Source organism: Protopterus annectens, chromosome 10.part0 (genome assembly GCF_019279795.1).
Source record: "Protopterus annectens isolate FY-2018-M chromosome 10.part0, PAN1.0, whole genome shotgun sequence".
NCBI lineage: Eukaryota > Metazoa > Chordata > Ceratodontiformes > Protopteridae > Protopterus > Protopterus annectens.
The window spans coordinates 704,015,750-704,031,752 of record NC_056744.1 but is presented as its reverse complement, the minus strand read 5'-3'; the positions used below and the strand labels follow the sequence as shown (position 1 = coordinate 704,031,752).

Here is a 16,003-nt window from a genome sequence, read left to right as displayed (position 1 = left end):
CAAGCATATCTCTAGAGTGGTCAAACAGGATGGCATGCTGGAATCCCTCCAAGTGCAAATTACAGACAAAAAACCTGTACCATATCCTACCAGCTATAGGTCACCCCCCCATGTCTAAAGAAGCTCACAGTGAGTACTTGCACTTACTGCAGACTCTTCACCATCCAGACTAACACCCTATGCATCTGAGAATTTAATTACCCCTCTATAGACGAGAATGCTTGATGGCCTCAAATCTACAGGCATGGAGATTCCAAGACTATGTATACAAACACCCTTGACCAAATAGTGAATATACCCACTAGAGGCTCCAACATACATGAACTCATGCTTACAAATACGGGAGAACACTGCACCCCACCCCAATTTCTCATCCTTCCTGGTAAGGTCCGACCATAAAGCTGTCTCCTTTGAAAACAAAATTAACTCCATAATCCCATTAAAACCGGTAAAAGTTAGGAACTATTCCAAGGCAAACTACCTTTCATTAAGTGATGGATTGTCAAAATTCAATGCCCCACCAAATCCAGACAACAAACGAACCTAAGCTAAATTGCTCTCAGAAACTCTGTACAACCATGTCAATGGCTGCAAGAAGTTGCTGCTCCTACTAGAAGTGGACTGGCCCTAGAAGCAAACCTCTCTGGTGGCATCTCAAATTAATCAGGATATAAAACAAAATTAAAAAAAATACGGCAAAAATCTGGAAGGGTAATTCCTACAGAGATAGGTTAAGACAGCCTCCCAGGTGAAAGATAACCATAAGGCCTTCTACAGCTGTGTCAGAAACCTCGAGGGCAGCACACAGCAATGTTCTGAACTGGTGGTTAATGGTGACACATTCACTCAGCCTGGTGATGCAGAGAACCAGTTTGCAGACAAATTTAGTTCTAACTTTACCCCCATCACCCTCAAACATAACCCTTCCAACTATAACTAGGGGGCATGCACTGGTTACAGTCACTAAAACTAAGAACACTGCCTCAGTGGCCCTGATAACATTCCAGGATGCCTCCTGAATAGTCTAAAATATGACTTATCAGGACCTCTGGTGCCATTATTTAACTATAGGTTTAATACAGGCTTTGTGTCACATGAATGGAGGACTGCGATGGTCATTCCCTTCTTAAGGGAGACCTTCAACGGATCCTGGCAACTACAGACTCATTAATCCAACTAGTCTTACTTACAAAGCCATGGAAAGAATTATTATGGAAATTATCAGCAAGGACATAGAAGACCCTCCGGAAACTGGATCCATCCCAGCTTGGCATTGTCAAAGGAAGGTCATGCTTACTGAATCTGGTGGAATTATTTAAAAAGGTCACCAAGGCAATGGATGAGGGGAAAATGGTGCATGCTGCCTACCAAGATCTGGCCAACGCATTTGATACAATACCCAACTCAGGCAGTGTTGAACTTACGGAACTAGGTATAAACCCCTTTATAACACAATGGACAACTAACTGGCTCACTTATAGCACCCAGGAGGTTAGAATCAGTGAGGCACTTCCATAAAGAGGCATGTCGCCAATGGTGTCCCCCAGGGCTCTGTGCTGGGCCCACTCCTCTTTGGCATCTACTTCTCGGATGTCAAATCCAAGATGACTACATACTGGAAGCAGTCACTGAATCCACCTCAAGATGAGAACACCTTCAGGAAGGTCTAATACAAACACTTGGTGCCAAAGCCATGACTTAAAATCGCAACACCAAGAAATGCATTAGAGCACCTTTTGGGAAGTCTACCACCCTGGCTAAGTATGCCATCAATAAAACATCCTTAAAAGTTGACTCACTAGTCAGGAATCTTGGAACTCATGTAGACAGTAACCTAGCCTGTGACCAACAGGTATCCAAGGTAGTAAGAAAATCCTTCTATGTTGCTCAGCTTAAAAAAAAAATAGCAAAGCATTAAGGTCTAGAGAGGTCATCATACCAATGTACTCGGCCCTTATCAGACCCATCACAGAATATAATGCCACCTTCAGTATGTACCCGACTGATATATGTAGGAAATGAAGATCCACAAAGGTTCCTTACAAAAAGAATACATGGAGCAAGCACACTGTCCAATTCCAATCACCTCAAAGCCCGGTCTCTTTACTTTCGTATCATACAGACTTCTGAGAGGTGATCTCTGCCTGGCATACAAGGTATCCCTGGACCCTGTTCTGATGAACCTTTTGCACATCTGCAAAACAAACAGCATCAGAACTGCTATATTAAAAGACATACATTTTGCTTGTGACATAAACAGCACACACTGGAGAGACAGATATGATTTTCAGAGAATTTCCATTCTCAGGAAAAGATTCTCCATCCATGTGAAACAAGAGTTCCTACTTAACCCTATTTAAGCACAACTTTGGACCAATGGATGGGTAACTGGAAATTCACCACTGGTCTGGTTCCTATGTCTCTAATGGACAGAGGCAGTCAGAAAATCACCACCTGTATAAATAAAATGCGTGGGTCACATGTGGGTTGCAAAGCTAGGCTTATAAGGGACCTAGTGTTCATTAGCATAGTATACACCTATGAACCTAAGAGTTATTATTACACACTTGGTTTATTAAATGCACAAGATTGGCTTTGCTAGTTTGACAAACATGCATAAAATACCAAAACAAGAGAAGTTACTGTGGTTGCAGGGCATCAGTCAATGCAGGGTTTGCTGGTGTTTAAAACTGGCTGTGTATGTAGTGTATGTAGTGTGTGTGTGTGTGTGTGTGTGTGTGTGTGTGTGTGTGTGTGTCATGGGGGGGTCTATATTATATATTCGAAGCTTCAAAATTTCAAACCTCATATGTTTGACAACATATGAGCAAAACGTGAAACCTCGAACATACAATAAAAAAGTAAAAAAAATAAATAAATAAAACTTACCTTAACACTCTGAGCAGGGGGGGCAAGTCCCCCTGCATCCCCCACACAACCCTACTTAAATATACCAACTCCGAGACCACACTTCAGTGCAGAAAAGGGATATTTTCCCATACTGCGGCTACGGAACTGTTGCCTTTCACCTTTGAACTTTTCAAAGTTTGATAATACGGTGTTGACCATATGACATTCGACCTTTGAAATGTTCGGCAATTTAATAGGGACTCGTGTGTGTGTGTGTGTGTGTGTGTGTGTGTGTGTGTGTGTGTGTGTGTGTGTGTGTGTGTGTATTTGCTCTCCAGGGTCAGTGTAGCTTATCTCAAAGCTGGCTAAAACCTTCAACACTATGCCTCATGACAGAATCATACACACAAGGGGATCTGATGACAAGTTAAGGCATAATACTCTCTACAATTGGCTACATGGTCACACACAGCAAATTAGACCAGGACGACTCCTATCCTCACGATGCCCTATCATCAGTGGAGTTCCTCAAAAATCTGCCCAAAGGCCACTCCTTTTTGACATTTTTTCTCAGATACTAAAACTGTATCCAATACCTGACAAAGAAAATATGCAAATGACTGCAAATCTGGGAGCATTACCCTTAGCCCTGTTGACAGGAGCTGACTGAAGGGAGGTGCTAACATTTTAAACGGATGCTGCTCTACAAATAATTTTGCCTTCGATTCAAAATAAATAAATAAATGCATAAAAAATAAAAAAGCATCATTCTTACATTTGCCCCCCCAATATAGCTCCTACCATCTGCAAGACATGTGGAGTTACCCATCTGTTCCTATGTGAGGTAACAGCTGTGCAGTGCCAGAGAGGTAATCCCTGCCTACAGGTCTTTGTGTACAAATTACAAAGTAATGCACCGTTTCATAACTTTTGTGTACAAATTGCAAAATAATGCAGAGTTTTATAGCCTATTCATGAGCCAGATTCCCTGCACAGAGGGCTGGTAGGATTTTAGGCTTGTCTTCTAGCAAAAGGCTACAGCAACCAAAAATACTCAAGAGGACATTAAGCCTCAAAAAACATTAGTACATCAACCATTGCATGAAATGTCACACCTTCATGTATTAAAGACTCCCATATCCATACAATAAACCAGCTCTACAAACTAAACTTTGGATATCAAATCATACCACCAAGAAGGTGACTACCTGCCAATGGAATCCCAGGCATCAGGCTCCTCAAACAGCCAGTAGGCCTTGAGCTTTTTCATATCTATTAACCTATAATGTTACACGTTTCAGAATTAAAGCATACTGTGTGACTGGGGCTTATCTTAGACCAACAAAAAATCCCCAAATAGCTCCCAGTTACTAATTTATGATATACTGGGAAAAATTAATCCAAAACAGTTTTGTCTCAATGCCAGATGCGAGTATTCCATTTTTTTTTTTGAGAGAAAGTAAATAAATATTTTAAACAGTGCAAGCAATACTTCATGCATTATTTGTTCTTTAAATGGCTTGCTTGTGGATCTCCTCTTTTAAAATGCAGCACATACTACTGCAAAACAACCCTCCCCCAGCAGCTAACCAAATGACAGCATCATTTTTTCAGGGCTAGAATGAATATCTATGTTCATAAATTAACATTGCTTGGCCATGATTATACAAGTCAGGCTCCTCTTTCTTACTGCTCTTAATACTAAGTAGCTGTACGGCTATCTCCACTCTACGAATGAAGAGCTAGATGTAGGAAAGTAAACTGATATTCTTTTTGATAAGCTGCTGGATGATACAAAACCTGACACTGCTGTGGTAGTGTGCTTTACACCTTTAGCCTAAACAAATAAAAGCAGCTTCAAACTGAATGGACTTTCTCTAGGTGGTGATCAAACTGTACACAAGACAGAATATGGAACATCACCAACCAACCTGCATCGAACACCAAAAGCTTACTGCAGTTTGTGAACAGTGTGTGATCTTCCTGTTTTTTTTTTTTTTGTCTAGTTTAAGAACAAAGTTACTTCCCTGTCATGTCTCTGTTTCCTTCACTAACTCTTCTCGGTGTGTTTTTTTCAGCTTTCAGCCTTTTTCCCAGAATCCCATCCTAGGTTAATAAGTAATAGGCTAGGTGTCCTTGTAGGCCACTTTAAGAATAGCAATTTCCACTTTTGATGCTTGAATTAACCTATCCCATTTGGAGTTAGACTGGCCTTACCCATTCCATGGTCAATAAATTACACATTACTCCTGGTGAGAATAACTGAGACAAGTACAGGTAATACATGGGGACCCATGCATGAGATAAAGCATTTAGGGGCTGTCACTGCCCATTATTATTACAGGGGCAGTCCTGGGGTAAACTATCTATTACCCATCTATAGATGAACACGAACAGGGACGAGCTTTGTTTTACGTGGATGTGGAGTCTGTTCCCGAGTGGTAGTATCCTCTGTGAGATACACCCGTCCCTTCAAACCATTCTGTTGAAGTTGAAGAGGCTTAGATCCCTAGACAGAGTATTTCTAATATCATTTGAATTGCAGATATGCAGTAGGTTCATCTGTATTGGGTAGGAGAATGCTTTGCATGTCAAACACAGGTCATCTCTTAGCAGGCTACAGGATACGCGCTACAGTACCAGGGCTTTGAGGCATTCATGATGAAGGACACGTTGGTTAGGCCTTGTATGAATTTAGTAAGGTATCTTTGTGAGTGTTCCAGTTGTTGCATGTGTCTGGACAGATAAGTGTCAGATGGGGCATTCTATTCAATAAGTGGCCTGATGATGGCTAAGTAAAAGGGGACAATCACATTTCTAGATATACATAAAATCCCTTTGTTTACAAGCTGTGCAGTCTAGAAGGTGGTCAAAAGTTAGACCACTGTCCATACAAGTTTCCAAATCCTGAACAACAGGATCAGCTCTTAGGGGCATATTGTCAATGGGACAGTTCCCCGGAGTAGAGCATTTCACAAAGGATATGATAATGCATTTCTGGCGGACTGTAATTCTGGCACCAGTTATTTTTTTGGGACAAACCTTCCAAGAGGGTGGCTATATCATTTGAAGATTCAAAAACTGTGCCTACCTTGCAGCCATCTGCAAACTTAATTGGCTAGAGCCCCTTTGTATTGGCCATTACTTCACAGTAGTGAATGACAAACAGGAGAGGCCCAGCACTGAACCCTGTGGGGCTCCACTGGTGACTGGCCTCTTTGTGGAGACAGCTCCCTCTATACTGATGTTCTGTGACCTTTCTGTAAGCCAAATGGCAATCCATCAGGGGATGTGTGGGTTTATTCCCAGTCTATTTAGCCAAAATCTTTGACCAGATCAGGGTATGTAGTGTTTACCATTCTACCTTCAGCCATTGCTTTGGAGATCTTTTCAAAAAAGTTCACCAGGTTGAGTAAGCATGACCTGCCCTTGACTAATCCAAACTTAGACAGGTTCAGTGTTTGGAGGTTCCCCATGTCCTGATTGATTAATTCCATGACAAGTCTTTCCATCACTTGGCATATGAGGCTGGGCAGACGTACGGGTCTGTAATTGCCTGTATCTGTGGAAGGTCCTCCCTTATGCAGGACAATGACTGTAGCTGTTTTCCATTTGCCTAATACAAAACCTGTATGAAGGCTGAGGTTGAACAATGTTATTGAGAGGGTGGGGAGGTGGCTAAATCATGCTTCATGCTATTTAAGATGCACACAGTGATATTGTCAGGATCCATCAATGCAGTATTTTTATCTTTTGATAGCTCTTTTAGGACTTGGTCTTATGCGAAACCTGGGGGCGAATCAGTTTCAGGTATATCATATAAGATACGACAGAGAAGAGTGAGGGGTAAAGTTTGAGCTGAATTTAACAGGCAACCACAGGACAGATAACATAATTCACAATCAGCTCAACACATTGCCGCATTACACTTCTGAGATTACAGACAAAGGCCTTGTAATTGTCTTTGGCTTGGGTTGTTATTTCAGCCTCAAAGCTGGCTTTGCTGGATTTTATTAAGTTCCTGAGTGAGTTATTTATTTCACAAGGGTTCTCTATCACTATGGGAAATCCTCTTCTTACTTTTAGTCAAAATACTGTTCTTTTTATTGTAAAGTTTGTTGACATGGTTGCCCTATGGGGGATTGTTTCTGATGTTTGTCCTGTGTGTATTCCTACAGATTACAGCTGCATCTATGTTGCTGCTTACATGCTGGTATGGTGTGGTGGTGTGCATTTTCCACATATTCAGTGGAGTTAAGTGTTTTCTGGTGGGGATTTGAAGCTTGTCAGTTTACTGCACAGGAGTAGGTAGTTTGTCTTAGAGAAATTTCTAATAGTACACAGGGTGGAAGGGGTATCTAGTTCCAATTTTTATTTTGAAGGCGACAGCTTTGGGGTAAAACATAAGCGAAGAAATTACATAAGGGATGATCAAGATGCCCTCATATGAGTGAGGACAAGATCCAAAATGTTGTTTCTCCCTGATGGGTACTCTGACTATTTGCTCCAGGGCATTTGTACTGACAAAGTCCAGAAATCATTCTGCTTGTGCAGTAGTGGTGGTGTAGATTTCCCAGTCTACAGCTGGATAGTTTAAATCACTAGAAAAAATGGGACTGTGTTTAAAATAGTGATTCCAGTTCCTGTAGATAGGTGTTGTAGCTTTCTAGGAGCATGGTGGGAGTTCTACAGGTAGCTAATATACTGTGTACAGGATCTTTCTAATGGTTATTTGGACATTTATTTATTTACTAATTTACAAATATTTGATTACTGGGAAAGTCAGACTGGGTAGAAGCCCATTTTTAGCAGCGGCCTGGTGAGAAAACAAATTATTACAAAACACTAAGAATAACAATTTTATAATATTCAAAAATAAAACAAAAAAGATTTTCAGTTTAAAGAATTATAACAAACTACACAATATATAAACACTGGATGAGAATCAATACAAGATATATGACAATCGTTTAATATTTACAGAAATTTTAGACAGTTTGTAGAGAAATTAAAGGTAAGTTAGTCTAATACAAACAGCGGTAGCGCTGTTGCCTCACAGCATCTCCTGTTCGATCATGGCTGGAGTGCCTTCTGTGTTGAGTCTGCATGTCCTCCCCGTGGTCGAGTGTCCTCTGAAAGACATGCGTGAATGGGCGTGCCTTCGCTGAAGGTTGGGCGTCAGGCTGGCAACTCAGCACCATAAAAAAATCTACTGCCAATCATTAGCGGACCGGAGTTCCACTGTGGTGACCCCTAACCAGGAAAAGCCGAAGACAAACAAGTCTAATACAAACAGAAATTGCAATATAAAGTGAGGGAAAAACAGGCTTACAGTATATTTAGAGAGAAAGTCAGGGAACACAATTTGACAGAAGTAAGGAAGTAAGTGAAAATGGGACAGTAAGGAGATATAAGAAATGAAATGGTACTTATTCACATTTAGGGATATAGTTTATCCTGATTTTGAGCAAGAACAGTGCCAGATTTTATATAGGAGACTTTCAAAGTGGTTTTGAAAGATGGGAGGAAGCGTACTGACCTGATGAATAAAGGGAGTGAGTTCCAGGCCTTAGCAACCTTGTAGAAGTACAGACAATGCCCAGCAGATATGACAGGTTTGTAAGACAGAAAGGAGTTTCTGGTCAGTGGACTGCAAAGATCAACTGAGAAAACAGTTGTATAGAATGTTTTTTTAGTAATGGACAGGCAGATAGATGCTGGATAATTTTACAGGCAGTAAGATACTGTGTATAAGTTAGTTGATGAGGCAGTTCTAACCTCAGGCCAAATTATGACCACAAGCAATCAGTTTATAGCCAGCACAAAGCAATTAACAAAGAGATGCCAAATTAAAACATGTCTTCTGTCATTTCCTGAGGCTAAATAACTGGCATATGCAGTACAGTCTACCGGCAAGAAAAAGGGGACAGTGGCCAACATAGTAAGAGGTCCTTGGACTGCACAGACCATTTCACAGAGACTTTCAATAACAAAGCAGGCATGTATTTAAGTAATTAAAATGCTTACATTATACCATGACAACATTTTTCAGTAAACTTGCAGGAGTAGGGCTTTGTGGCAGAGCTCCTGCAGTATCAAGGTCAGATGTAGTGACCACAGGATATTATATAATGACAAAATTCTCAGTAAACTTGTAGAAGAGCTACTGCAGTATCGAGGTCAGATGTAGTGACCTCAGGCTATTATACAATGACAACAATTTCAGTAAACTTACAGGAGTAGGGTTTTGTGGCAGAGCTCCTGCAGTATCAAGGCCAGATGTAATGAGCATAGGCTATTATATAATGATAAAATTCTCAGTAAACTTGTAGAAGACCTCCTGCAGTACCTAGGTCAGATGTAGTGACCTCAGGCTATTATACAATGGCAACATTTTTAGTAAACTTGTAGAAGTAGGGCCTTGTGGCAGAGTTACTGCATTAGGGACTGACAAAGCTCTAGTGCATCATGCTCCTTTAAAGCATTGATGCGAGTCTTTTGGATGCAAAATGTTTGCTTGTTGCACTATTCCCACCAACCAATTATGAACAGTAATTTGCTGTTAAATGCAATGTACACCTCTGAATGCAGCGACAGGTTAAGGTGAAGTGCAAATGAAAGCAATGAAAACTAATTGTTAGTAATTCAGTGAAATGGGAAAAAATTGTGAACGTGTCGGAAATCCTCTTAGCTGATGCAAGTATGCTAAAGAATATGGTCGACAATGCTTCTAGAAGACTCTAAAAAGAAGGTACCCAAGTTGACACCTAAATTGGTAAATCAAGGGCTATATGGCAGCAATGCTAACTGCTGTAGCAGTGAATCACCCTGGAAAGAATTATAGTTACATCAAATAATGATGCTGAATAACAAGCCAAATCAAAAAGCAATAAAGCACGGACTTCAGACAATGGCAGCTACCTAGTTTTTTAACGAGCACTTCCAAAAGATGAAACATTTAACTTCTCTCAATATAGATTTCAGATGAGATGATGAAGCAAGGATCCACTTGCCTGGACAGGGCAAGGTAGAGCTAAGGCAGACATTAAATGATTCGATCACAGCCTTTAAGGAAAAGCAGGGGGCAGTTCCCCAGTGTACTGGACACATTTTCCCTTGTTACTAACTATACCAAATCAAGACTTGTCTGACTTTGGTGAAAGAAGACCATACATACAGTGGCATTCAGTCAGTTGGCAAAATACATATTTACGAGGATCATACAGCTAAGCTTCTAATTCTGACGTATTTCATCATGATACAGCACTGTAACTGCTGTAGGCGAAACATTCGCTCTTTCTCAGCTGTCAAACAGAAGACAAAATGTTCAAAAATGCAACCCACCAAGTAATACTATAAATGCACGCATTCATAATTTATCAATAATGACAGCAAAACAATTCTACACTAATACTCACCTCCTTTTCTTTTTCAACTGCTTCATACTTCTCTTTCAGATGTTTGACTTCAAATTCTAATTGGTCACCCCTTCTAGTCTCTTCAGACAGAGTATTATGAAGTTCTTGAACCTTTTTAATGAAAATACCATTACTTTGAGCACTGTACCTATCCATCATTACAACATAAATAAAGCATGTAAAGGCAGTGCTTGCAGGAAAAATACAAAGCCACAGCTTACTAACCTGTATTTTATACGCTTCTAACTGCCCACGTGCTGCATTTGCTTTTCTTAGTTCCTCCTCAAGACTGACAGCATTCTGCATATAGACTGTATTTTTTTCTTCCAAAGATTTAACTTGTCGGCGGAGGTCATTCATATTTTCTAGCTTCTTCCTGTAGGTCTCTACCCTTCCTTCCAATTGTTCTACTTTATCAGATGCATTTCTGTACCAAAAAGTGAAAACAACCAGTAATTTTACAAAATATGAGTTTCTAATATGAACATTAAGCTTCACAATTCAGCTGCAATGATGACTCATAAAGTACAGCTATGTAAGCAAACTTACCATAACAGCAGATGTTTGAATAGATTACTGCCTGCAAATACCTATACAGGACATATTTCTGGCAGTGATTGGACATCCAGACAGTATACATAAGCTTCTTGTAAGCTTCTACGTGCACTGCAAATCTAGAGGTAGTTTGAGGGCTTATAAAAATTCAGAGGTGCTAACACCAAAATACAGAGCTTTCTTGCACAACTAAAGTAAGGGAGGCTGAAAATTATGGCATCAGCAGGTTGCCAAAATGAGTGTTTATGTGCTAGGAGAAAAGGGAATCTCACCCTGGCAATAAATAATGAAAGATTCCCCAAAAGACACGGAAAGAGAAGAAAGATTGTGGGGCAGGAGGGAGAAATGCAGTACTACAACAGTGATCTACTCAAACATCTGCTGATAGAGCAAGTAATATGTTCATCGCAAGACCACTGTTGCATTAATATACAACTACAAGGGATGACTGCCAAGCCTAGACAGCAAGGGAGAAGGACTGAGGTCAGAGTCCAGGAGCCCCTGTAAAACTAATCCAGCAAATCTTGCTCTGATCCTAGAAAAATCAATCTTACTTGCCATGTTGAGAGTAATAGAAATGAACTTGGGGAGATCAATACATCGGTTTAATGTAAACTCAAACTACTTTTGGCATAAAAGGAAGATTGGTTCTTAAAGTTATCCTGTCCCTATGAAAAAAATAGGAAGGGATGGTTCAAAGTTTGCAGCTTAGATACTCTTCTACCTGCAGTCAGAGCAGTGAGTAAAACAGTTTTTAATATCAGAAATGTCAAATCAACCTCACAAGCTGGCTCAAAAGGTAATAAAGTGAGTTTTTGTAAAACACAGTTGAGATCTGAGAGAGAAAGCCACCAGTTTCCTTGGTGGCTGAATTTGCAAAACCCTCTTCAAAAATTGTTTGTTTAACTAGGAATAAATAAGAAAGGGGGATCTAAAGTCGGACATTCAGAAATGGCTAACGTGAATTTTTAGAGTAAGAAGGCAATGAATTGAGCAATTTGCACAAATAAAGTATATAGCCAGAGGGGATTCTGCCTTTCTTGGGTCCTGGCTTTTCCTGTGGCACCAACCAGAAAATCTCTTCTATTTGACTAAACAGGATTTTTAGAGGTAGGCTTTCTAGCCTGTAATATCGGCGGTATGTCTTCAGAGAAAAGACATTTTAATGGGATCAAATCACCCAAGCAGTCATATGTAGGAGGTTTTTCAAGCACAAAATTAAGATCCCATGATGCAGTGATAGATCTACAAGGGTGTCTGATGTGAAGGACCCCTTTTAAGAAGAGTTTTGTGTCTAACCTGGATGCCAAAGAAGGTACCAAAGGAAGGCAGGCAGAGATTGCCGACAAATGCACTTTTAAAGAAGAGTACATTTGTCCTGAATGTAGACACTCACACAAGTAAGAAAGGACCATGGGTACTGGAACAACAGAAGGGTCCTGTTTGTTCATGAGACACCACCCGGGCGAGCTTTTCCATTTTGATGCATAACTTCTCCTGATACTAGGTTTCCTGGCCTCCTGCAGGACATCTGAGTACATACTCTGAATACAGGCATCTGAAGGGGATCAAAATTCTATCACCCATAGGTTCAGTTTGAGGTTGAGCACATGAGGATGGATGAGAGACCCCTGTCTTGTGTGAGTAGGTTGAATCAGTGAGGTAACCTGTGGTGATTGGTCTTTGCTAATAGATGTTGTAGGGGAAAAAGTATCTCGCTGACGCCGGAAATCTCAATGTTCTCGCTGACGTCGTACAGTATTGTACCTACTGACATGTATTCCGCAGGGATCCCTAGTGCTGCTGTCAAAACATATCACAAGGTACCAACCATCCTCCCAATTTTCAGATAAAGAAAGTATAAGGACCCTAAAAGAACCCAAATTTGAGCCCCAACCCAAACAACCACCAGGGCACAGGATGCAGGGTAAAAAATGTCAACCCCTGCCTACACAGCAAACCCAACCCAGAAGACCGGCAAACCTAATTGGACAAACCAAAGACTACAACTGTAGCAATCCACAAATTCAACATCAAACTAAAAAATAAACCATACAGAGTAAACCAGCAAAACATTCACATAACACAAAAGGGATGCCTTGGCAGCCAGAGGGAAGGAGGGTGAGACCTCAGCAAAATCTGGGAGGAAGTAGAATAACAAAAATGGTAGGTACAAATCATCTCAAAATGTTCTGCAAAACTAGTCTAGAAAAAATAGCCCCAGAACAGCCTCAGCAGTGGCAAAACATAACTCCTAGTAAAAGGAGGCAAAATACTGATAATAAATGCCTAAAAAATGCTCCTGGTAACAGCAGCAGTAGCAGAGCTGAATGAGGGAAAATAGCCCCTAGAAAAGCATGCACTTGATGGGCTGTATGCCCCAAAAAGCCTTTCCAATCAGAAATAAAAAACTGCTGTGCCCCAGTGGAATGAGGCCTAATCCCAGCTGGAATCTGGGAAATAACTTCTTGTACTGGAAGAAAATGCTGACCCTTTCCATCCAATTAGAAATAGTGTGTGCAGTAGCAGTTTTGAAACTCAAAGCAAAAGAAGCAAAAAACAAGGGAAACTTGAGAAATAAAGGCTGATACCTTTGAAAATATTTTGGTTTGCTAGAAAACTGTGTGCACAATAAAAATCTTATTAGCTTATTTTGATTTATTATAGGATTAGGCAAAATAATGGGCAATCAAATAGCCACACACTGCCCCAATTTTAGGCAAAAAAGTTCTAAAGAAGCATAGAAAGATACAAAAAACAGACAAAAATGATAAATATTTCAAATCGGTAGAAAACTGCAGCTCAAAAAGGTTGTAGATAATGTTTTCCAGGGAGCTCCAAAATTGAACAAAAGAGTCGTAGTAGCTGGTGGAAAACACTTATATTGTAGCTGAAGTTAAGAAATCCAAGAAACAAAGGAGAAGAAAACAATGGTGGGTCACAATGTATTGCAGTCAGCGAAATTATGCAAACACCTTATTAGAAAAAAATGAACAAGCAACCTCCAGTAATAAATCAGTATATTGAAGAAGAGAACATTAATCTGCCATCCAAGTAAAACATCAAAAACTGAAGATCATTTCAAAAAAAAAATAAAAATCTCTTCCATTTATCTGCAGACACTTTCAAAAAATAAAATCCTTCTAGCAAAATAACAAACAAAAAAAGAGGTTATGTAAAGGCTCACACCACTTCTGTGTAAACTTAAACAGGAGTGGCTGTTAGGTGAAGAAAGTCAACAGGTGGCTCACAATGCTGTGCCCTCGAGAGAACAGGTGTGTGCTTGAACAAAAGGGCGCGGGAGCCCCCTGCATCAGCCTATGGCTTGTCCTGGGGACCAATGGTGTCGACCTAAGGTGGAGGAGGCAGAGGTGCCCTATCCTGGCTGGTGAAAGGTGCAGCACTGTAAATTGCTGGAGGCAAGGCCAATCTGGAGCTATCAAAATCTTTGTTGGCTTTGAAAGAAAGAGCATTAGTAGTACAAGCTGGAGGAGAGGCAGAAGAAAGGCAAAATACATGAGCATGTGGTTGTTTGAAAGGGAACTTTATCCACTGAAGCTGCACTGATCCGTTTGAAACTTAACTTTTCAGAGAAACATCTGGTGGAGAAGCTCACCAGATCTATTCTAAATGTCTCTTCACACTGTCAATTTCTGAACACATGAGTCGCAATTTCCCTTGGGATGGATCCTGATAATTTATGCTCAAACTGAGAATTGTTTCCCCTGTTTGCCCTGCTAGAGACCTGTCAAGATCAAGCTGCTGTGCTGAGAGAGCAGTTTCCCAAAAAATCATTGCTTGCCTGCATAGAGGATCTCCTGTGTGTCTGCTTGTTGATGTATCCAACTTCAGTTGCGGCCTGCAAAGAATCAACACCCATCTGGAGTGTTGATGTAGATGCTCTCTTCCCAGTTGTCTTGTCTTGAGTCCCTCCCCCAGTTGGATTGTAGTGTTGGGGTTGTCTGAGGACTCTGTCTAGAATCTTGTATCCACTTCCCTCCGGTCACAGAGAGTTGTCTGTTTAGGGTACATTTCTGATCCTACATCAAACTGATCCTGTTGAGCCCACCACCCATTTTGAATGGACATGTTCAGATATCCACCACAGCTAGTCCATGAATTGGCAGATACCATTCCATGACTTCCAGATCCTGGTTTGCTGTTATTCATGCATTTGATAAGATGAGATGAACCTCTCAAGGAAAGCCATCTGAAAGGGCATTGTCAGCCACAAGATGCCATGAACCCATGAGGCTTGAAGGACTGTCCTTGCAGTCAGCCTGGAGATTCTTGACAATTGATGAAAGTAAAGTCACCAGACCCTTTGTTTGTCCGGGGTCACCCAGAAATCTGGGATGCTATATTTTCGTCACCAACCCCAGGCATTCCTGTCCTGGTAGAATACTAGACCAAATCCCCATTCGCAGAACAGAATCCCCCCTTAGCAGCCATACTCAATATTCAAATAAGAATGATGAAGAATCTTTCCTTCCTTGGAAGGAGCTAATAGATCAGCCAGAACTTAGAACTGACTTGGGCTAGTGCCATAGCAAAAGCGAGACTGAGCCACTGATAATGAAAATGGAAGACCTCGAAGATAAGCCGACTTCCTAAACTCAGATCCAAAGATGAAGTCCCAGCCCAGTTGAACAGATCCTTGATCCAAGTTCAACATTTTGAACTTGGGAATGTCCAGATAAGTGTTAAAGCTATTTTAAATCCAATGATCCCCAAACGTGAAAATTAAAAGCTCCAAGTAAAGATAAACTAAAACTTTAGGCCAATGTTTCTTTCTTGTACTAGAACAATCTTTGGTACTAGGAACAGGCTTCCCTTTTCTTGGTACTAGGGGCTGAGGTAGGCCAACCATGTGCTGTTTGTGAGGCATAACTCTTTGTGTTACCTATTCCAACAGAGTGCCTTGCCGCCAGGCATTCTGTCTACGCTGACCTAAAACCTGTGGTATGCCTTTTGATATCCAATACCCATCTGTCTTGTGCTTCCAAACCGGGTCCTGTAGCCCAAACCTAACCTCTCTGTCTTGGTGGCCCCCAGACCCGAAGCCAGTGCAGAAGCCTCCTCAAGACTGTGCAGGTGAACTCCTACGCTGCCTGGACTGCCCTCACCCCAAGCTCTCCCCCCTGAAAAAGAGTGACTTCGCCCCTAAGAAGGGAATCAGC

General features: G+C 41.0%; 1 protein-coding gene across 1 annotated transcript in view; it reads right to left on the bottom strand.

Annotated features, from left to right (window-relative positions):
* Positions 1-16,003, bottom strand: part of LOC122814194 (protein Hook homolog 1-like) — a 310,008-nt gene that overhangs the window by 256,172 nt on the left and 37,833 nt on the right. The window contains exons 2-3 of the mRNA XM_044086800.1: positions 10,494-10,695; positions 10,269-10,379 (exon numbers count right to left, since the gene is read on the bottom strand). Of these exons, the coding sequence (XP_043942735.1) occupies positions 10,269-10,379; positions 10,494-10,695 (313 nt within the window). The remainder of the gene's footprint in view (positions 1-10,268; positions 10,380-10,493; positions 10,696-16,003) is intronic.